The sequence below is a fragment of the Salvelinus alpinus genome, chromosome 5 (genome assembly GCF_045679555.1).
Source record: "Salvelinus alpinus chromosome 5, SLU_Salpinus.1, whole genome shotgun sequence".
NCBI classification, from domain to species: Eukaryota; Metazoa; Chordata; class Actinopteri; order Salmoniformes; family Salmonidae; genus Salvelinus; species Salvelinus alpinus.
In genome coordinates, this window is record NC_092090.1 from 7401469 (window position 1) to 7425337 (window position 23869).

The 23869-nt window shown below is 45.8% G+C and overlaps 1 protein-coding gene across 13 annotated transcripts in view; it reads left to right on the forward strand.

Moving 5' to 3' along the window:
* The window catches only part of vps13c (vacuolar protein sorting 13 homolog C), a 229896-nt gene that overhangs the window by 120149 nt on the left and 85878 nt on the right, over nt 1-23869 (forward strand). For all 13 annotated transcript variants that reach the window (XR_011674951.1, XM_071400446.1, XM_071400445.1 and 10 more), the window contains 9 exons: nt 3263-3322; nt 3993-4152; nt 9375-9494; nt 10094-10197; nt 10328-10495; nt 10813-11117; nt 17401-17545; nt 22311-22467; nt 22562-22686. Coding sequence is in view for 12 of the 13 variants with exons in the window: in XM_071400446.1 (XP_071256547.1) it covers nt 3263-3322; nt 3993-4152; nt 9375-9494; nt 10094-10197; nt 10328-10495; nt 10813-11117; nt 17401-17545; nt 22311-22467; nt 22562-22686 (1344 nt within the window). In the remaining variant the exon portion in view is untranslated. The remainder of the gene's footprint in view (nt 1-3262; nt 3323-3992; nt 4153-9374; nt 9495-10093; nt 10198-10327; nt 10496-10812; nt 11118-17400; nt 17546-22310; nt 22468-22561; nt 22687-23869) is intronic.

The following is a 23869-nucleotide window of genomic DNA, read 5'->3' on the forward strand; positions in this document are numbered from 1 at the left end:
TTCTCTGTTCAGAAACGCCCCGGCCAGATGTCCTCCCTCTGTGGACATGTTCTCTGTTCAGAAACCCCCCGGCCAGATGTCCTCTCTCTGTGGACATGTTCTCTGTTCAGAAACCCCCCGGCCAGATGTCTTCTCTCTGTGGACATGTTCTCTGTTCAGAAACCCCCCGGCCAGATGTCCTCCCTCTGTGGACATGTTCTCTGTTCAGAAACCCCCCGGCCAGATGTCCTCCCTCTGTGTAAATGTTCTCTGTTCAGAAACCCCCCTGTCAGATGTCCTCTCTCTGTGGACATGTTCTCTGTTCAGAAACCCCCCGGCCAGATGTCCTCTCTCTGTGGACATGTTCTCTGTTCAGAAACCCCCCGGCCAGATGTCCTCTCTCTGTGGACATGTTCTCTGTTCAGAAACCCCCCTGTCAGATGTCCTCCCTCTGTGGACATGTTCTCTGTTTAGAAACCCCCCGGCCAGATGTCCTCTCTCTGTGGATATGTTCTCTGTTCAGAAACCCCCCTGTCAGATGTCCTCTCTCTGTGGACATGTTCTCTGTTCAGAAACCCCCCGGCCAGATGTCCTCTCTCTGTGGACATGTTCTCTGTTCAGAAACCCCCCTGTTAGATGTCCTCTCTCTGTGGACATGTTCTCTGTTCAGAAACCCCCCTGTCAGATGTCCTCTCTCTGTGGACATGTTCTCTGTTCAGAAACCCCCCGGCCAGATGTCCTCCCTCTGTGGACATGTTCTCTGTTTAGAAACCCCCCGGCCAGATGTCCTTTCTCTGTGGACATGTTCTCTGTTCAGAAACCCCCCTGTCAGATGTCCTCTCTCTGTGGACATGTTCTCTGTTCAGAAACCCCCCGGCCAGATGTCCTCTCTCTGTGGACATGTTCTCTGTTCAGAAACCCCCCTGTCAGATGTCCTCTCTCTGTGGACATGTTCTCTGTTCAGAAACCCCCCAGCCAGATGTCCTCTCTCTGTGGACATGTTCTCTGTTCAGAAACCCCCCGGCCAGATGTCCTCTCTCTGTGGACATGTTCTCTGTTCAGAAACCCCCCAGCCAGATGTCCTCTCTCTGTGGACATGTTCTCTGTTCAGAAACCCCCCTGTCAGATGTCCTCTCTCTGTGGACATGTTCTCTGTTCAGAAACCCCCCTGTCAGATGTCCTCTCTCTGTGGACATGTTCTCTGTTCAGAAACCCCCCTGTCAGATGTCCTCTCTCTGTGGACATGTTCTCTGTTCAGAAACCCCCCGGCCAGATGTCCTCTCTCTGTGGACATGTTCTCTGTTCAGAAACCCCCCGGTCAGATGTCCTCTCTCTGTGGACATGTTCTCTGTTCAGAAACCCCCCTGTCAGATGTCCTCTCTCTGTGGACACGTTCTCTGTTTAGAAACCCCCCTGTCAGATGTCCTCTCTCTGTGGACATGTTCTCTGTTCAGAAACCCCCCGGCCAGATGTCCTCTCTCTGTGGACATGTTCTCTGTTCAGAAACCCCCCTGTCAGATGTCCTCTCTCTGTGGACATGTTCTCTGTGCCGGGCAGCAGGCTCTGGTGTCAATACAACCCAGAGATGTCAGCTTCAACCCCCGAACCTCCATCTCCTTTTAGAGAGGCTGTACCAGACGGCATTACATTATCACTGTCCATCTCTGTCATTATCAACACAATAGACCAGGGCACTCTCCAGACCTTGTCTGTGTCCAAAATGGCACCCTATTCCCTATGCAGTGCACTACTTTAGACCAGAGCCCTATGGAACCCTATTCCCTATATAGTGCACAACTTTAGACCAGAGCCCTATGGCACCCTATTCCCTATATAGTGCACTACTTTTAACCAGAGCCCTATGCCGGGCCCTATGTCACAAGTAGTGCACTATATAGGAGTAGGGTTCCATTTCAGACATGGCCCCTAGGGCCCAGTCCAGACTCGGTGGTGCCTGGCGTCAAGCCTGGCAACGTGATCGTCAGTGGGTTTAGGGCCCAGTCCAGACTTGGTGGTGCCTGGCATCAAGCCTGGCAACGTGATCGTCAGTGGATTTAGGGCCCAGTCCAGACTCGGTGGTGCCTGGCGTCAAGCCTGACGACGTGATCGTCAGTGGGTTTAGGGCCCAGTCCAGACTCGGTGGTGCCTGGCGTCAAGCCTGACGACGTGATCGTCAGTGGGTCTAGGGCCCAGTCCAGACTCGGTGGTGCCTGGCGTCAAGCCTGACGACGTGATCGTCAGTGGGTTTAGGGCCCAGTCCAGACTCGGTGGTGCCTGGCGTCAAGCCTGACGACGTGATCGTCAGTGGGTTTAGGGCCCAGTCCAGACTCGGTGGTGCCTGGCGTCAAGCCTGACGACGTGATCGTCAGTGGGTTTCTTAGTGAGATGTGTGTGTTGATCTTCCCAAATGAATGGTTGTCAGAAGCAGTGGTCCTAGTTAACAAAGCTGCATCTCTAAGGATCATGGGTAGGATTAGTCAACGTTTACATTGTGTTATTTTGAGCATTTAAACAACTGCTAATGTTTTGTGATAGTGATCGATTTTGTGTTTTCGTTGTGTTTCCAGAACCACTAAATGACAGCTAATTGATTTGTGTTTCCATTAGTCCTACATGACTGCTAATTGATTTGTTTCCATTACCCCTAAATGACTGCTAATTGATTTGTGGTTTCATTGTGTTTCCATTACTCCTAAATGACTGCTAATTGATTTGTGGTTTCATTGTGTTTCCATTACTCCTAAATGACTGCTAATTGATTTGTGGTTTCATTGTGTTTCCATTACCCCTAAATGACTGCTAATTGATTTGTTTCCATTACCCCTAAATGACTGCTAATTGGTTTGTGGTTTCATTGTGTTTCCATTACCCCTAAATGACTGCTAATTGATTTGTGGTTTCATTGTGTTTCCATGATGACTGCTAATTGATTTGTGGTTTCATTGTGTTTCCATTACTCCTAAATGACTGCTAATTGATTTGTTTCCATTACCCCTAAATGACTGCTAATTGATTTGTTTCCATTACCCCTAAATGACTGCTAATTTATTTATTTCCATTACCCCTAAATGACTGCTAATTGATTTGTTTCCATTACCCCTAATAGATTTGCTAATTGATTTGTTTCCATTACCCCTAAATGACTGCTAATTGATTTGTTTCCATTACCCCTAATAGATTTGCTAATTGATTTGTTTCCATTACCCCTAAATGACTGCTAATTGATTTGTTTCCATTACCCCTAAATTACTGCTAATTGATTTTCTGTTGTCTTTCTTCTCAGGCTGACAGAAATGGGCCAAACTTTGCCGCTGTTCACAAGAACACTGAGCAGATGATCAATGTAAGTAATGATATCTAAACGGTTTATTTATTCATCCCATACACCCACGCGGGCAAAATTAAAATGACATAATTTCAACCATACTCCAACCAGTTGTTTTTGAACTAGTATTAACTAGTTGTAATGCTGAGAAAGGTTTTGTTATGTGTCTATGTTAGATACAACATTATGCCTTCAGTTGTAGGTTTATAAATGTAGCGGCCGTGCTAATGTAGCCTGATGGTTGTTGAATGGGGATCTGAGAGGTCTGTGAAGCCTGCCGACATCTTCCTGTTCTCTAAGACCTCAAAGGGCTCGTTTGATTCACCGTCTGATCGTCACCGTCCATGTGACTTGGTTAAGTGGCTCTCTCTCTCTCTCTCTCTCTCTACTCTCTACTCTCTCTCTCTCTCTCTCTCTACTCTACTCTCTCTCTCTCTACTCTCTCTCTCCTCTCTCTCTCTCTCTCTCTCTCTCTACTCTCTACTCTCTACTCTCTACTCTCTCTCTCTCTCTCTCTCTCTCTCTCTCTCTCTCCTCTCTCTCTCTCTCTACTCTCTCTCTCTCTCTACTCTCTTCTCTCTCTCTCTCTCTCTCCTCTCTTCTCTCTTCTCTCTCCCCTCTCTCTCCTCTCTCTCCTCTCTCTCTCTCTCTCTCTCTCTCTCTCTCTCTCCATCTCCCCCTCCTATAGGTGACCTTCACCTCCCTGGATCTACTGCTTCACACGGAGGCTCTCCTCTCCACCATAGACTTCCTGTCTTCAGCCCTGTCCTCCGGCAGCCTGCCCCCCTCACCAGAGGAGCCTAAGCAGAAGTCTGAGGAGAGCAGCAGGGCCATCTCCGCCAAGTCAAGTAAACACACAATATACTTTACACAAGGACACAACACAAACTGTACAGATGTACGCACACACACAAACATACAGACGGACACACACACAAACATACAGACGGACACACACACAAACATACAGACGGACACACACTATAAGCATACACACACTCAACAGCCTGTAGTCATCTTAGAAGGAAACTAGGCACAAGGCCAAGGAGAGGAGGGCCTGTCTTCATCAAGTCAGTAGACACACTTTATACCAGCAAGATCTCATCGTTTTCCCCTTTTCTGTTCAAACAGAATCAACTCAAAAGAGTTGAGGTTAGGTATTCATTCTGAGTGGTTAAGGTTAGGTATTCATTCTGAGTGGTTAAGGTTAGGTATTCATTCTGAGTGGTTAAGGTTAGGTATTCATTCTGAGTGGTTAAGGTTAGGTATTCATTCTGAGTGGTTAAGGTTAGGTATTCATTCTGAGTGGTTAAGGTTAGGTATTCATTCTGAGTGGTTAAGGTTAGGTATTCATTCTGAGTGGTTAAGGTTAGGTATTCATTCTGAGTGGTTAAGGTTAGGTATTCATTCTGAGTGGTTAAGGTTAGGTATTCATTCTGAGTGGTTAAGGTTAGGTATTCATTCTGAGTGGTTAAGGTTAGGTATTCATTCTGAGTGGTTAAGGTTAGGTATTCATTCTGAGTGGTTAAGGTTAGGTATTCATTCTGAGTGGTTAAGGTTAGGTATTCATTCTGAGTGGTTAAGGTTAGGTATTCATTCTGAGTGGTTAAGGTTAGGTATTCATTCTGAGTGGTTAAGGTTAGGTATTCATTCTGAGTGGTTAAGGTTAGGTATTCATTCTGAGTGGTTAAGGTTAGGTATTCATTCTGAGTGGTTAAGGTTAGGTATTCATTCTGAGTGGTTAAGGTTAGGTATTCATTCTGAGTGGTTAAGGTTAGGTATTCATTCTGAGTGGTTAAGGTTAGGTATTCATTCTGAGTGGTTAAGGTTAGGTATTCATTCTGAGTGGTTAAGGTTAGGTATTCGTTCTGAGTGGTTAAGGTTAGGTATTCGTTCTGAGTGGTTAAGGTTAGGTATTCGTTCTGAGTGGTTAAGGTTAGTATTCGTTCTGAGTGGTTAAGGTTAGGTATTCATTCTGAGTGGTTAAGGTTAGGTATTCATTCTGAGTGGTTAAGGTTAGGTATTCATTCTGAGTGGTTAAGGTTAGGTATTCATTCTGAGTGGTTAAGGTTAGGTATTCATTCTGAGTGGTTAAGGTTAGGTATTCATTCTGAGTGGTTAAGGTTAGGTATTCATTCTGAGTGGTTAAGGTTAGGTATTCATTCTGAGTGGTTAAGGTTAGGTATTCATTCTGAGTGGTTAAGGTTAGGTATTCATTCTGAGTGGTTAAGGTTAGGTATTCATTCTGAGTGGTTAAGGTTAGGTATTCATTCTGAGTGGTTAAGGTTAGGTATTCATTCTGAGTGGTTAAGGTTAGGTATTCATTCTGAGTGGTTAAGGTTAGGTATTCATTCTGAGTGGTTAAGGTTAGGTATTCATTCTGAGTGGTTAAGGTTAGGTATTCATTCTGAGTGGTTAAGGTTAGGTATTCATTCTGAGTGGTTAAGGTTAGGTATTCATTCTGAGTGGTTAAGGTTAGGTATTCATTCTGAGTGGTTAAGGTTAGGTATTCATTCTGAGTGGTTAAGGTTAGGTATTCATTCTGAGTGGTTAAGGTTAGGTATTCATTCTGAGTGGTTAAGGTTAGGTATTCATTCTGAGTGGTTAAGGTTAGGTATTCATTCTGAGTGGTTAAGGTTAGGTATTCATTCTGAGTGGTTAAGGTTAGGTATTCATTCTGAGTGGTTAAGGTTAGGTATTCATTCTGAGTGGTTAAGGTTAGGTATTCATTCTGAGTGGTTAAGGTTAGGTATTCATTCTGAGTGGTTAAGGTTAGGTATTCATTCTGAGTGGTTAAGGTTAGGTATTCATTCTGAGTGGTTAAGGTTAGGTATTCGTTCTGAGTGGTTAAGGTTAGGTATTCGTTCTGAGTGGTTAAGGTTAGGTATTCGTTCTGAGTGGTTAAGGTTAGGTATTCGTTCTGAGTGGTTAAGGTTAGGTATTCGTTCTGAGTGGTTAAGGTTAGTATTCGTTCTGAGTGGTTAAGGTTAGGTATTCGTTCTGAGTGGTTAAGGTTAGGTATTCATTCTGAGTGGTTAAGGTTAGGTATTCATTCTGAGTGGTTAAGGTTAGGTATTCATTCTGAGTGGTTAAGGTTAGGTATTCATTCTGAGTGGTTAAGGTTAGGTATTCATTCTGAGTGGTTAAGGTTAGGTATTCGTTCTGAGTGGTTAAGGTTAGTATTCGTTCTGAGTGGTTAAGGTTAGGTATTCGTTCTGAGTGGTTAAGGTTAGGTATTCGTTCTGAGTGGTTAAGGTTAGGTATTCGTTCTGAGTGGTTAAGGTTAGGTATTCGTTCTGAGTGGTTAAGGTTAGGTATTCGTTCTGAGTGGTTAAGGTTAGTATTCGTTCTGAGTGGTTAAGGTTAGTATTCGTTCTGAGTGGTTAAGGTTAGGTATTCGTTCTGAGTGGTTAAGGTTAGGTATTCGTTCTGAGTGGTTAAGGTTAGGTATTCGTTCTGAGTGGTTAAGGTTAGGTATTCGTTCTGAGTGGTTAAGGTTAGGTATTCGTTCTGAGTGGTTAAGGTTAGGTATTCGTTCTGAGTGGTTACGGTTAGGTATTCGTTCTGAGTGGTTACGGTTAGGTATTCGTTCTGAGTGGTTACGGTTAGGTATTCGTTCTGAGTGGTTACGGTTAGGTATTCGTTCTGAGTGGTTACGGTTAGGTATTCGTTCTGAGTGGTTAAGGTTAGGTATTCGTTCTGAGTGGTTAAGGTTAGGTATTCGTTCTGAGTGGTTAAGGTTAGGTATTCGTTCTGAGTGGTTAAGGTTAGGGCTATGGTTTGGGGAAAGGCTTAAAACAAAAATTATTAAAAAGGACAAGCTATTACCAATCAAGTATTCTCGTGGTGCTAGAGCGTTGTGAACTGGGTAGTAGCACAGCGGTCTAAGCAGCGGGATCCGGCTCCTAGCATCACCAGTCCACTGCCAGAGCTGGGTTATTATTTAGAAGTGGTTGAGTGTTGAGAAAGACATGTACCGACGCTCCTAACATCACCAGTTCACTGCCAGAGCTGGGTTATTATTTAGAAGTGGTTGAGTGTTGAGAAAGACATGTACCGACGCTCCTAGCATCACCAGTTCACTGTCAGAGCTGGGTTATTATTTAGAATTGGTTGAGTGTTGAGGAAGGCATGTACCGACGCTCCTAACATCACCAGTTCACTGCCAGAGCTGGGTTATTATTTAGAATTGGTTGAGTGTTGAGGAACGTTCGTTTCTTTTTTTGCTGAGTTTATATAATAGGCAGTGTCAGAAGAAGGTCCAAAAAATTGTCAAAGACTCCAGTCACCCTAGTCATAGACTGTTCTCTCTGCTACCGCACGACAAGCGGTACCGGAGCGCCAAGTCTAGGTCCAAAAAGCTTTTTAACAACTTCTACCACCAAACCATAAGACTGCTGAACAATTAATCAAATGCCCACCCAGACTATTTACATTGACCCCCCCTTTGTTTTTACACTGCTGCTACTCGCTGTTTATTATCTATGCATAGTCACTTTACCCCTACCTACATGTACATATTACCTCAACTAACCTGTACCCCCGCACACTGTACCGGTACCCCCCAGTATATAGCCTCCACATTGACTCTGTACTGTAACACCCTATATATAGCCTCCACACTGACTCTGTACCGTAATACCCTGTATATAGCCTCCACATTGACTCGGTACCGGTACCCCCCTGTATATAGCCTCCACATTGACTCGGTACCAGTACCCCCTGTATATAGTCTCCACATTGACTCTTTACCGTAACACCATGTATATAGCCTCCACATTGACTCTGTACCGTAATACCCTGTATATAGCTTCCACATTGACTCTGTACCGTAATACCCTGTATATAGCCTCCACATTGACTCGGTACCGTAATACCCTGTATATAGCCTCCACATTGACTCTGTACCGTAATACCCTGTATATAGCCTCCACATTGACTCTGCACCGGTACACCCTGTATATAGCCTCCACATTGACTCTGTACCGTAATACCCTGTATATAGCCTCCACATTGACTCTGTACCGTAACACCCTGTATATAGCCTCCACATTGACTCTGTACCGTAATACCCTGTATATAGCCTCCACACTGACTCTGTACCGTAACACCCTGTATATAGCCTCCACATTGACTCTGTACCGTAACACCCTGTATATAGCCTTCACATTGACTCTGTACTGTAATACCCTGTATATAGCCTCCACACTGACTCTGTACCGTAACACCCTGTATATAGCCTCCACATTGACTCTGTACCGTAATACCCTGTATATAGCCTCCACACTGACTCTGTACCGTAATACCCTGTATATAGCCTCGTTATTTTACATTTTTATTATTTTTTACTTAAGTTTACTTAGTAAATATTTTCTTAACTCTTTCTTGAACTGCATTGTTGGTTAAGGTCTTGTATTCAGCGTTTCACTGTAAGGTCTACACCTGTTGTATTCAGCGTTTCACAGTAAGGTCTACCTACACCTGTTGTATTCGGGCCATGTGACAAAGTAAAAATTGTAAAAACCCAACAGAAAGGCCCACTACCATGTAGCTGTGCTTCTTTTGAGTCTAAAATGACAATTGGCGTAAAATCTATTATTATTATTTATTTTATAAAGCCCTTCTTACATCAGCTGATGTAAGAACCAGGCATTAAACCGTTGCTTACATCAGCTGATGTAAGACAACGTGCTGTACAGAAACCCAGCCTAAAACCCCAAACAGCAAGCAGTGCAGGTGTAGCAGCAAAATGGTAGGACTAGGCCCTCCTGCAGCTCAGCAGCTTTAGCCTATTATAATATAGATTATAAAGCCCTTGACTTCCTTACATGGCCTTTTTGGTCATCTGAAATACATGAATGGATACATATAAAAAATGACAGATATAACTGATTCTGTTTATAAATATATATATATATTTGTATTGGTTTTCATGTGTTAGTAATAAAAACATACCATTCATTACATTTAACAGATTCCTAAGGCCTAAGGGACTATCTTACATGTCTCTTTTGGTTGGTCAACCAATAAGTGAAATCATCATGTGACTTCCTGTCCGTTTCCATGACAGCGGCTCTAGGTTCTCCGTCGGACGGTGACGTCATCGACCTGAAGGTGATGATGCAGCTGGGGGCGTTCAACGTCCTAGTGTGTGATCAGAACTGCAACATGGCTGACATCAAGATACAAGGTGCTGATATAGACAGAACCTCAGGGCCCGTACAGAACCTCGGGGCCCGTACAGAACCTCGGGGCCCGTACAGAACCTCAGGGCCCGTACAGAACCTCAGGGCCCGTACACGTACAGAACCTCAGGGCCCGTACAGAACCCCGTACAGAACCTCAGGACCCGTACAGAACCTCAGGGGCCCGTACAGAACCTCAGGGGCCCGTACAGAACCTCAGGGCACAGAACCTCAGGGGCCCGTACAGAACCTCAGGGGCCCGTACAGAACCTCAGGGGCCCGTACAGAACCTCAGGGGCCCGTACAGAACCTCGGGGCCCGTACACGTACAGAACCTCAGGGCCCGTACAGAACCTCAGGGCCCGTACAGAACCTCAGGGCCCGTACAGAACCTCAGGGTCCGTATATACCGTATACTGGGGTGGGTGTTACTGAATGGGCTCGGGCGCTATACTGTATATACCGTATACTGGGGTGGGTGTTACTGAATGGGCTTGGGTGCTTTTGGGGGGGTTGTTTAAGTCTCTTGTTCTTGTGTGGTTTGCTGTTGACCTTTTCTGAAATGATGTTAGTGTGAGATCGACATTTTATCTTGTTGTACAAGGTTTCAATGGATCCCTCCTGATGCAAGGGCCTCAAACCCACATCTCAGCCCGCCTTCGGGATTTCATCGTCATTAATGTCGATCCAAAAAGTATTCACAAAAAGGTAAGTCACGAAGTAAAACCACGAAAGGGATTTCAGTGAAAGAGGGAGACGCGACACTATGTCATTCAACCCCCGTGAAATATTGAAAGTTGAGTTTAACCTGCTATAACGTTTGGTTTCTCCGTCGCAGGCCATCTCTATCGTAGGAGACGAGGTGTTTAGTTTCAGTATGAGTCTGACCCCCAAGGCTACAGAAGGAGCCGGCTACGCAGACACCTCCAAGACAGACGGGATCGTCCAGCTCAACGTGGGCTGCGTCCAAGTCGTCTACCTCCACAAGTTTGTCATGTCTTTGCTGGTGAGTCTCAGCGTTGGTACTGGAGAAATCTCTGACAAACGGTCTTGAGTATTTTAAACCGTTCTTTGTATTTAAGTGTGCAGAGACTCTTTTTCTTCAGTTCCTGTTTTTTTTTCAGACATCCTGGTTGGATGATTCCCAGTTAAAGGGATTACCTTACTGATTTCAGGAAACCTCCAACTTGGATTTCTGGAAAAACATGAGAAGTTTCCGGAAGTTTAGCTGTCCTAGCTCGGTCTCCGCTTTGATGCCGGTCCATTCCTTTCTGAGCCCTTTCCGCTAAAGAACTTCACTCATCCGTGTTTTCCGTCTCCTAGAATTTCAGCAACAACTTCCAGACGGCCAAAGAGGCGTTGAGTGTGGCCACGGCCCAGGCAGCAGAGAAGGCAGCCTCCAGCATCAGGGACTTTGCCCAGAAGAGCTTCCGTCTCTCCATGGACATCAGGCTGAAGGCCCCTCTCATCATCATCCCCCAGTCCTCCACCTCACACAATGCACTGGAGGTGGACTTGGGGCTCATCACCGTGGGCAATAGCTTCTCTCTACTTGCTGTGGAGGGATGTCCACTTCCTGCTGTCATTGACCACATGGACGTACAGCTCACACAGCTCAAACTGTCCAGGTCAGTGCATTCTGTTTAACACAGTCATCTTTTGCTTCATCAGTGCAGTAAGCAAGGGTTTAATGCCTGGTCCCAGATCAGAAAACAAGGGTTTAATGCCTGGTCCCAGATCAGAAAACAAGGGTTTAATGCCTGGTCCCAGATCAGAAAACAAGGGTTTAATGCCTGGTCCCAGATCAGAAAACAAGGGTTTAATGCCTGGTCCCAGATCAGAAAACAAGGGTTTAATGCCTGGTCCCAGATCAGAAAGCAACGGTTTAATGCCTGGTCCCAGATCTGAAAGCAAGGGTTTAATGCCTGGTCCCAGATCAGAAAGCAAGGGTTTAATGCCTGGTCCCAGATCAGAAAGCAAGGGTTTAATGCCTGGTCCCAGATCAGAAAGCAAGGGTATCAAGGGTTTAATGCCTGGTTTCAGATCAGATATCAAGGGTTTAATGCCTGGTCCCAGATCAGAAAGTAAGGGTTTAATGCCTGGTTCCAGATCAGAAAGCAACGGTTTAATGCCTGGTCCCAGATCAGAAAGTAAAGGTTTAATGCCTGGTTCCAGATCAGAAAGCAAGGGTTTAATGCCTGGTCCCAGATCAGAAAGCAAGGGTTTAATGCCTGGTCCCAGATCAGAAAGCAAGGGTTTAATGCCTGGTCCCAGATCAGAAAGCAAGGGTTTAATGCCTGGTCCCAGATCAGAAAGCAAGGGTTTAATGCCTGGTCCCAGATCAGAAAGCAAGGGTTTAATGCCTGGTCCCAGATCAGAAAGCAAGGGTTTAATGCCTGGTCCCAGATCAGAAAGCAAGGGTTTAATGCCTGGTCCCAGATCAGAAAGCAAGGGTTTAATGCCTGGTCCCAGATCAGAAAACAAGGGTTTAATGCCTGGTCCCAGATCAGAAAACAAGGGTTTAATGCCTGGTCCCAGATCAGAAAACAAGGGTTTAATGCCTGGTCCCAGATCAGAAAGCAACGGTTTAATGCCTGGTCCCAGATCTGAAAGCAAGGGTTTAATGCCTGGTCCCAGATCAGAAAGCAAGGGTTTAATGCCTGGTCCCAGATCAGAAAACAAGGGTTTAATGCCTGGTCCCAGATCAGAAAACAAGGGTTTAATGCCTGGTCCCAGATCAGAAAACAAGGGTTTAATGCCTGGTCCCAGATCAGAAAACAAGGGTTTAATGCCTGGTCCCAGATCAGAAAGCAACGGTTTAATGCCTGGTCCCAGATCTGAAAGCAAGGGTATCAAGGGTTTAATGCCTGGTTTCAGATCAGATATCAAGGGTTTAATGCCTGGTCCCAGATCAGAAAGTAAGGGTTTAATGCCTGGTTCCAGATCAGAAAGCAACGGTTTAATGCCTGGTCCCAGATCAGAAAGTAAAGGTTTTAATGCCTGGTTCCAGATCAGAAAGCAAGGGTTTAATGCCTGGTCCCAGATCAGAAAGCAAGGGTTTAATGCCTGGTCCCAGATCAGAAAGCAAGGGTTTAATGCCTGGTCCCAGATCAGAAAGCAAGGGTTTAATGCCTGGTCCCAGATCAGAAAGCAAGGGTTTAATGCCTGGTCCCAGATCAGAAAGCAAGGGTTTAATGCCTGGTCCCAGATCAGAAAACAAGGGTTTAATGCCTGGTCCCAGATCAGAAAACAAGGGTTTAATGCCTGGTCCCAGATCAGAAAGCAACGGTTTAATGCCTGGTCCCAGATCAGAAAGCAACGGTTTAATGCCTGGTCCCAGATCAGAAAGCAACGGTTTAATGCCTGGTCCCAGATCAGAAAACAAGGGTTTAATGCCTGGTCCCAGATCAGAAAGCAACGGTTTAATGCCTGGTCCCAGATCAGAAAACAAGGGTTTAATGCCTGGTCCCAGATCAGAAAACAAGGGTTTAATGCCTGGTCCCAGATCAGAAAACAAGGGTTTAATGCCTGGTCCCAGATCAGAAAGCAACGGTTTAATGCCTGGTCCCAGATCTGAAAGCAAGGGTTTAATGCCTGGTCCCAGATCAGAAAGCAAGGGTTTAATGCCTGGTCCCAGATCAGAAACCAAGGGTTTAATGCCTGGTCCCAGATCAGAAACCAAGGGTTTAATGCCTGGTCCCAGATCAGAAACCAAGGGTTTAATGCCTGGTCCCAGATCAGAAAGCCATGGTTTAATGCCTGGTCCCAGATCAGAAAGCCATGGTTTAATGCCTGGTCCCAGATCAGAAAGCCATGGTTTAATGCCTGGTCCCAGATCAGAAAGCCATGGTTTAATGCCTGGTCCCAGATCAGAAAACAAGGGTTTAATGCCTGGTCCCAGATCAGAAAGCCATGGTTTAATGCCTGGTCCCAGATCAGAAATCAAGGGTTTAATGCCTGGTCCCAGATCAGAAAGCCATGGTTTAATGCCTGGTCCCAGATCAGAAATCAAGGGTTTAATGCCTGGTCCCAGATCAGAAAGCCATGGTTTAATGCCTGGTCCCAGATCAGAAAACAAGGGTTTAATGCCTGGTCCCAGATCAGAAAGCCATGGTTTAATGCCTGGTCCCAGATCAGAAAACAAGGGTTTAATGCCTGGTCCCAGATCTGTATGAGCGCTATCCAACTCCTCTGACTAACGTTAGTTCTGCTTGGTTCAATCGTGATCTTACTGAATGGGCCCAGGCGCTATACTGTATATACCGTATACTGGTGTGGGTGTTACTGAATGGGCTCGGGCGCTATACTGTATATACCGTATACTGGGCTGGGTCTTACTGAATAGGCTCGGGCGCTATACTGTATATAGCGTATACTGGGGTGGGTCTTACTGAATGGGCTTGGGTGCTATACTGTATATACCGTATACTGGGGTGGGTCTTACTGAATGGGCTTGGGTGCTATACTGTATATACCGTATACTGGGGTGGGTCTTACTGAATGGGCTCGGGTGCTATACTGTATATACCGTATACTGGGCTGGGTCTTACTGAATGGGCTCGGGTGCTATACTGTATATACCGTATACTGGGGTGGGTCTTACTGAATGGGCTCGGGCGCTATACTGTATATACCGTATACTGGGGTGGGTCTTACTGAATGGGCTCGGGTGCTATACTGTATATACCGTATACTGGGGTGGGTCTTACTGAATGGGCTCGGGTGCTATACTGTATATACCGTATACTGGGGTGGGTCTTACTGAATGGGCTCGGGCGCTATACTGTATATACCGTATACTGGGGTGGGTCTTACTGAATGGGCTCGGGTGCTATACTGTATATACCGTATACTGGGGTGGGTCTTACTGAATGGGCTCGGGCGCTATACTGTATATACCGTATACTGGGGTGGGTCTTACTGAATGGGCTCGGGTGCTATACTGTATATACCGTATACTGGGGTGGGTCTTACTGAATGGGCTCGGGCGCTATACTGTATATACCGTATACTGGGGTGGGTCTTACTGAATGGGCTTGGGTGCTATACTGTATATACCGTATACTGGGGTGGGTCTTACTGAATGGGCTCGGGCGCTATACTGTATATACCGTATACTGGGGTGGGTCTTACTGAATGGGCTCGGGTGCTATACTGTATATACCGTATACTGGGGTGGGTCTTACTGAATGGGCTCGGGCGCTATACTGTATATACCGTATACTGGGCTGGGTCTTACTGAATGGGCTCGGGTGCTATACTGTATATACCGTATACTGGGGTGGGTCTTACTGAATGGGCTCGGGCGCTATACTGTATATACCGTATACTGGGGTGGGTCTTACTGAATGGGCTCGGGCGCTATACTGTATATACCGTATACTGGGGTGGGTCTTACTGAATGGGCTCGGGTGCTATACTGTATATACCGTATACTGGGGTGGGTCTTACTGAATGGGCTCGGGCGCTATACTGTATATACCGTATACTGGGGTGGGTCTTACTGAATGGGCTCGGGCGCTATACTGTATATACCGTATACTGGGGTGGGTCTTACTGAATGGGCTTGGGTGCTATACTGTATATACCGTATACTGGGGTGGGTCTTACTGAATGGGCTCGGGTGCTATACTGTATATACCGTATACTGGGGTGGGTCTTACTGAATGGGCTCGGGCGCTATACTGTATATACCGTATACTGGGGTGGGTCTTACTGAATGGGCTCGGGTGCTATACTGTATATACCGTATACTGGGGTGGGTCTTACTGAATGGGCTCGGGCGCTATACTGTATATACCGTATACTGGGGTGGGTCTTACTGAATGGGCTCGGGTGCTATACTGTATATACCGTATACTGGGGTGGGTCTTACTGAATGGGCTCGGGCGCTATACTGTATATACCGTATACTGGGCTGGGTCTTACTGAATGGGCTCGGGTGCTATACTGTATATACCGTATACTGGGGTGGGTCTTACTGAATGGGCTCGGGCGCTATACTGTATATACCGTATACTGGGGTGGGTCTTACTGAATGGGCTCGGGCGCTATACTGTATATACCGTATACTGGGGTGGGTCTTACTGAATGGGCTCGGGTGCTATACTGTATATACCGTATACTGGGGTGGGTCTTACTGAATGGGCTCGGGCGCTATACTGTATATACCGTATACTGGGGTGGGTCTTACTGAATGGGCTCGGGCGCTATACTGTATATACCGTATACTGGGGTGGGTCTTACTGAATGGGCTCGGGTGCTATACTGTATATACCGTATACTGGGGTGGGTCTTACTGAATGGGCTCGGGTGCTATACTGTATATACCGTATACTGGGGTGGGTCTTACTGAATGGGCTCGGGTGCTATACTGTATATACCGTATACTGGGGTGGGTCTTACTGAATGGGCTCGGGCGCTATACTGTATATACCGTATACTGGGGTGGGTGTTACTGAATGGGCTCGGGCGCTATACTGTATATACCGTATACTGGGGTGGGTCTTACTGAATGGGCTCGGGCGCTATACTGTATATACCGTATACTGGGGTGGGTCTTACTGAATGGGCTCGGGCGCTATACTGTATATACCGTATACTGGGGTGGGTCTTACTGAATGGGCTCGGGCGCTATACTGTATATACCGTATACTGGGGTGGGTCTTACTGAATGGGCTCGGGCGCTATACTGTATATACCGTATACTGGGGTGTTTTAGAATACCGACGGTATGATTTTCAATTCCGTAAAATAAATTCAGCGTGAGGCCCTAAAGTTCAGGGGGTTGCATTCTACGCCTCTGCTTATAAGTGAACTATCTATCTCAGGTCTCCAGCTAGACATTTGGGTTTGTAACTTCCTATCTAAGTGGCTAGATGTCAAGAACAAGCTTCTTGGTTAAAGCAGCGACAATCAATCCCCTCCTGGATCAAGTACCTTGCTGCCTACATGGTCTGCTGGCTACATGGTCTGCTGCCTACATGGTCTGCTGGCTACATGGTCTGCTGGCTACATGGCCTGCTGGCTACATTCCCTGATGGCTACATTCCCTGCTGGCTACATGGCCTGCTGGCTACATGGCCTGCTGGCTACATGGTCTGCTGGCTACATGGCCTACTGGCTACATGGCCTACTGGCTACATGGCCTGCTGGCTACATGGCCTGCTGGCTACATGGTCTGCTGGCTACATGGTCTGCTGGCTACATGGTCTGCTGGCTACATGGTCTGCTGGCTACATGGCCTGCTGGCTACATGTCTGCTGGCTACATGTCTGCTGCCTACATGGCCTGCTGGCTACATGGCCTGCTGCCTACATGGCCTGCTGCCTACATGGCCTGCTGGCTACATGGTCTGCTGCCTACATGGTCTGCTGCCTACATGGTCTGCTGCCTACATGGCCTGCTGCCTACATGGCCTGCTGCCTACATGGCCTGCTGGCTACATGGCCTGCTGGCTACATGGCCTGCTGGCTACATGGCCTGCTGGCTACATGGCCTGCTGGCTACATGGTCTGCTGGCTACATGGCCTGCTGGCTACATGGCCTGCTGGCTACATGGCCTGCTGGCTACATGGTCTGCTGGCTACATGTCCTGCTGGCTACATGACCTGCTGGCTACATGGTCTACTGGCTACATGGTCTGCTGGCTACATGGCCTGCTGGCTACATGGCCTGCTGGCTACATGGTCTGCTGGCTACATGGCCTGCTGCCTACATGGCCTGCTGCCTACATGGCCTGCTGGCTACATTTTGTTTTGGAAGTCAAAAAAATTAAGTAATACCTCATCCCTGGGTTGGTACAGGAATGGTGTGAAAGTCTGGATACCACCCTAATACTGTATAGTGTAGCTAAATAAGCAAGTTGTCTAACTATCCCTGTCTATAATTAGCATCTCTTTCTCTCATTAGGATTTACATGGAGAAAGACTCTCAGTCCAGTACTGAGCTGCTGCAGCCTGTCAACCTGCTCCTAACAGTGAAGAGGAACCTGGCTGCAGCATGGTACCAGAAGATGGCTGCCATAGAGGTAGACGGAGACCTCAAGCCCATGAAGGTAGGAGCTAACAGGAACCATAGAGGTAGACGGAGACCTCAAGCCCATGAAGGTAGGAGCTAACAGGAACCATAGAGGTAGACGGAGAGGAGCTAACAGTAACCATAGAGGTAGACGGAGAGGAGCTAACAGTAACCATAGAGGTAGACGGAGAGGACCTAACAGTAACCATAGAGGTAGACAGAGACCTCAAGCCCATGAAGGTAGGAGCTAACAGTAACCATAGAGGTAGACGGAGAGGAGCTAACAGTAACCATAGAGGTAGACAGAGACCTCAAGCCCATGAAGTTAGGAGCTAACAGTAACCATAGAGGTAGACGGAGAGGACCTAACAGTAACCATAGAGGTAGACAGAGACCTCACGCCCATGAAGGTAGGAGCTAACAGGAACCATAGAGGTAGACGGAGAGGAGCTAACAGTAACCATAGAGGTAGACAGAGACCTCACGCCCATGAAGGTAGGAGCTAACAGGAACCATAGAGGTAGACGGAGACCTCAAGCCCATGAAGGTAGGAGCTAACAGGAACCATAGAGGTAGACGGAGAGGAGCTAACAGTAACCATAGAGGTAGACAGAGACCTCACGCCCATGAAGGTAGGAGCTAACAGGAACCATAGAGGTTGCCAGCAGCATACCACCCTGCATACCACTGCTGGCTTGCTTCTGAAGCTAAGCAGGGTTGGTCCTGGTCAGTCCCTGGATGGGAGACCAGGTGCTGCTGGAAGTGGTGTTGGAGGGCCAGTAGGAGGCACTCTTTCCTCTGGTCTAAACAAAGATCCCAATGCCCCAGAGCAGTGATTGGGGACACTGCTCTGTGTAGGGTGCCGTCTTTCGGATGGGACGTTAAACGGGTGTCCTGACTCTCTGAGGTCATTAAAGATCCCATGGCACTTATCGTAAGAGTAGGGGTGTTAACCCCGGTGTCCTGGCTAAATTCCCAATCTGGCCCTCAACCATCACGGTCACCTAATAATCCCCAGTTTACAATTGGCTCATTCATCCCCCTCCTCTCCCCTGTAACTATTCCCCAGGTCGTTGCTGCAAATGAGAACGTGTTCTCAGTCAACTTACCTGGTAAAATAACGGTAAAATAAATAAATAAAAAATAAATAGAGGTAGACAGAGACCTCACGCCCATGAAGGTAGGAGCTAACAGGAACCATAGAGGTAGACGGAGACCTCACGCCCATGAAGGTAGGAGCTAACAGGAACCATAGAGGTAGACAGAGACCTCAAGCCCATGAAGGTAGGAGCTAACAGGAACCATAGAGGTAGACAGAGACCTCAAGCCCATGAAGGTAGGAGCTAACAGTAACCATAGAGGTAGACAGAGAGGAGCTAACACTAACTGCAATCATGTCTTCCCCTCGAAAGGAGTGGTTAGATAAAGATCTGTTTTGATACCAAGATATTTGTATTGTAGCAGAGAAGCTGATTGAAGTTATCTTTACTCGTGTAGTAATGTCACCCTCTCTGATACCTGAAGTAACTATTTCCTTCAAGTCATAATAGCTGAGCTTTCATGATTCAGTCATATTGATGGTTGACCTCAGGTGGGAGAATGGTACTGGTAAGTTGTAGCTAGTTAAATGTGTGCAATGTCGTCCCCTTCCTTTAGACTTGAAGTAGCTTTGTCTCTTAAACCATAACAGCCGAGCGTTGATGATTTAGTCACACTAACTAACTTCTGACTTCTGCTTGCAGCCTGGTTTGGAATGTAAGGTACATGCTACAGTCCTCGACAGTAAGATAATCAAGGCATGTAAGGTACATGCTACAGTCCTCTAGGGTTTGACCCTAAGATAATCAAGGCCGGTAGCCTAGCGGTTAAGAGCGTTGGGTCAGTAACCGAAAGGTCACTGGTTCAAATATGTCGATGTGCCCTTGAGCAAGGCACTTAACCCTAATTGCTCCTGTAAGTCACTCTGGATGAAAGCGTCTGCTAAATGACTAAAATGTAAATGTAAAATTGTCAGCAAATTAGCAACGGCAACATTAGCTTTACCTATAGCAACATTAGCATTAGCAAAGGCAACATTAGCTTGATCTATAGCAACATTATCATTAGCAAGATCTATAGCAACATTATCATTAGCAAAGGCAACATTAGCTTTACCTATAGCAACATTAGCATTAGCAAAGGCAACATTAGCTTGATCTATAGCAATATTATCATTAGCAAAGGCAACATTAGCTTTACCTATAGCAACATTAGCTTTACCTATAGCAACATTAGCATTAGCAAAGACAACATTAGCATTAGCAAAGGCAACATTAGCATTAGGCCGAACAAAGTTGATTTACAGTGTAACGAATGTCCTGCTTCACATAAAAAAAGCGATTAATTTGATTAATATGAATCAATTATTTTAGACCATTATTTTGGATGAAACTAACGATTCACTTCGCCGTTGTAGTAGTTGGGATTCGGTTCAATCCACTGTGAATTGAATCATGTGAGTCAAAATAATCATTTGTGAATTGCGAACATTAATTTTAGGGGGAAAAAAGATTAGCTGTAGCCTTTTGTTGTTATGTGGCAAAATGTGTTTTGTCGATACTTCAAGTTGATTTCGTCATTCAATTTATGGGACATTGCAACGTAATAGATGCTAGTCAGGTAAGATAAATATGACTAAACTAGAAGAAGTACATTTCCTGAAGAAAATGTGTTGTGCTTGCTTCAGCTGTCTAAAAAGGTCTGTATGCTAGTGAGAGCAACGTTAGCATTAGCTACAGCTCCATCCTATACGTCTCCCTGTCTGTCCAAGTTATTTAGAGGCTCCTCTAGTTATGAGAAACATTAGCATTAGCTACAGCTATAGTCTCCTGTCTGTCAAGTTATTTAGAGGCTCCTCTAGTTATGAGCAGCATTAGCATTAGCTACAGCTACATCCTATAGTCTCCTGTCTGTCCAAGTTATTTAGAGGCTCCTCTAGTTATGAGCAGCATTAGCTACAGCTCCATCCTATATATCTCCTGTCTGTCCCAAGTTATTTAGAGGCTCCTCTAGTTATGAGCAGCATTAGCATTAGCTACAGCTCCATCCTATACGTCTCCTGTCTGTCCTCAAGTTATTTAGAGGCTCCTCTAGTTATGAGCAGCATTAGCATTAGCTACAGCTCCATCCTATACGTCTCCCTATCTGTCCAAGTTATTTTGAGGCTCCTCTAGTTATGAGCAGCATTAGCATTAGCTACAGCTACACCCTATACGTCTCCTGTCTGTCCTCAAGTTATTTAGAGGCTCCTCTAGTTATGAGCAGCATTAGCATTAGCTACAGCTCCATCCTATACGTCTCCCTGTCTGTCCTCAAGTTATTTCGAGGCTCGTCTAGTTATCAGCTATTGGGAGATGTGTTAAATATAGAATTCAAGCTGAAGCAGTTGGTTATCGTCAGAATAGGGCTGATTACTTTAGTGGGCTGCTATATATATTTCAGCTAGCACATCAATTATTTTAAAAAATGGCTGAACTGTGTCTCAAACTGTGCTCTCCAGCTCCTGACACCAATGTAGTTAATTAGACGGGTACCCTGATCAGGACTCAAACTGTGGTTCCTATAACTGTCATTCCAAAACCATTATACCAAAAGACTAAAATGTTGTGGTGATGTCACCACTAGGTGTTGTAAAAAAGGTTGTTTAGTATTTTTACAAGGGGTTCCAAATTGTATATATTTTTTAAAATATATTTTTTATTTTATCTGCTCGCTCGCCTCACTTTAAAAAAAATGAAATCCGTTAAACAGTAAATCAACTTTGTATTGCCTTGTGCCGCGTTCACGTCATGTCGGGAACTCGTAAATATGACCTTCCTACTGTGAAAAATGCACGTGAACGTCCCTCCAACTCGTAATTACAACTAGAGATCTCTGGACACCGATCTTTCCCACATGCCTAACTCTGGTTTGAAAATGGCAACAAACATTGCCACGATTTCGTCTGTCAATGGTGAGAATGGTTCTTGCGTTTCTTCCGATCTCCGAGCAAGTGGCAAGTGAACGCTCCAAGTCGTTCCTCCGAAATAACAAGTCGTTCCTCCGATCACTCTGACATGATGTGAACGCGGCATTAGCTACAGCATTATTGGCTTTAGCAACAGCAACATTAGCATTATGTCTCCTGTCTCTCCTCAAGTTATTTAGAGGCTCCTCTAGTTATGAGCAGCATTAGCATTAGCTACAGCTCCATCCTATACATCTCCCTGTCTGTCCTCAAGTTATTTAGAGGCTCCTCTAGTTATGAGCAGCATTAGCATTAGCTACAGCTCCATCCTATACGTCTCCTGTCTGTCCTCAAGTTATTTAGAGGCTCCTCTAGTTATGAGCAGCATTAGCATTAGCTACAGCTCCATCCTATATGTCTCCTGTCTCTCCTCAAGTTATTTAGAGGCTCCTCTAATTATGAGCAGCATTAGCATTAGCTACAGCTACATCCTCTCTGTTCTTGTGTCTCTTCAGGTTAACTAGTATTAGTGATATTAGCATTAGCAACCATTAGCATTAGCTTCAGCTACATCCTCTCTGTGCTTGTGTCTCTTCAGGTTAACTAGTATTAGTGACATTAGCATTAGCAACCATTAGCTACATCCTCTGTTCTTGTCTCTTCAGGTTAACTAGTATTAGTGACATTAGCATTGCGTATAGCTACATCCTCTCTGTGCTTGTGTCTCTTCAGGTTAACTAGTATTAGTGATATTAGCATTAGCAACCATTAGCATTAGCTCCAGCTACATATCCTCTCTGTCGTCTGTTCTCCCCAGGTTGCCCTGAGTCAGGACGACCTAACAGTCCTGTTGAGGATCCTGATGGAGAACATTGGAGAAGCCAGCGGTCTGCAGCCAGACCAACACACCAGCCCCGACACGGCAGCCCTGAAACACAAGACTACGCTGATGCTCAAAACAGACTACCCCAAAGGTCAGAGGTCACGAGCGTGTGTGTAATGTATCGACTTGAGTCCTGAGTGTGTTAATTCTTCTGACCGTGTTTCTGTTCTCTCCTCGTCCTTCAGATGGTGTTGAGAACATGGTTGAACTTCCAGAACAACCGGTAGAAGAGGAACCCCTGGAAACCATGAAGTTTACCTTCAACATAGAGTCCCTGGGACTGGTCCTGTACAGCAATGACTCTAAACAGGTACGTATCTATAGGTGATGTAGCCCGGTCTCACTAAACAGGTACGTATCTATAGGTGATGTAGCCCAGTCTCACTAAACAGGTACGTATCTATAGGTGATGTAGCTCAGTCTCACTAAACAGGTACGTATCTATAGGTGATGTAGCTGTCTCACTAAACAGGTACGTATCTATAGGTGATGTAGCCCAGTCTCACTAAACAGGTACGTATCTATAGGTGATGTAGCCCAGTCTCACTAAACAGGTACGTATCTATAGGTGATGTAGCCCAGTCTCACTAAACAGGTACGTATCTATAGGTGATGTAGCCCAGTCTCACTAAACAGGTACGTATCTATAGGTGATGTAGCCCAGTCTCACTAAACAGGTACGTATCTATAGGTGATGTAGCCCAGTCTCACTAAACAGGTACGTATCTATAGGTGATGTAGCCCGGTCTCACTAAACAGGTACGTACCTATAGGTGATGTAGCCCGGTCTCACTAAACAGGTACGTATCTATAGGTGATGTAGCCTAGTCTCACTAAACAGGTACGTATCTATAGGTGATGTAGCCTAGTCTCACTAAACAGGTACGTATCTATAGGTGATGTAGCCCAGTCTCACTAAACAGGTACGTATCTATAGGTGATGTAGCCCAGTCTCACTAAACAGGTACGTATCTATAGGTGACGTAGCCCGGTCTCACTAAACAGGTACGTATCTATAGGTGATGTAGCCCAGTCTCACTAAACAGGTACGTACCTATAGGTGATGTAGCCCGGTCTCACTAAACAGGTACGTACCTATAGGTGATGTAGCCCAGTCTCACTAAACAGGTACGTACCTATAGGTGATGTAGCCCAGTCTCACTAAACAGGTACGTATCTATAGGTGATGTATCCCAGTCTCACTAAACAGGTACGTATCTATAGGTGATGTAGCCCGGTCTCACTAAACAGGTACGTATCTATAGGTGATGTAGCCCAGTCTCACTAAACAGGTACGTACCTATAGGTGATGTAGCTCAGTCTCACTAAACAGGTACGTATCTATAGGTGATGTAGCCCAGTCTCACTAAACAGGTACGTACCTATAGGTGATGTAGCCCGGTCTCACTAAACAGGTAAGTATCTATAGGTGATGTAGCCCAGTCTCACTAAACAGGTACGTATCTATAGGGGATGTAGCCCGGTCTCACTAA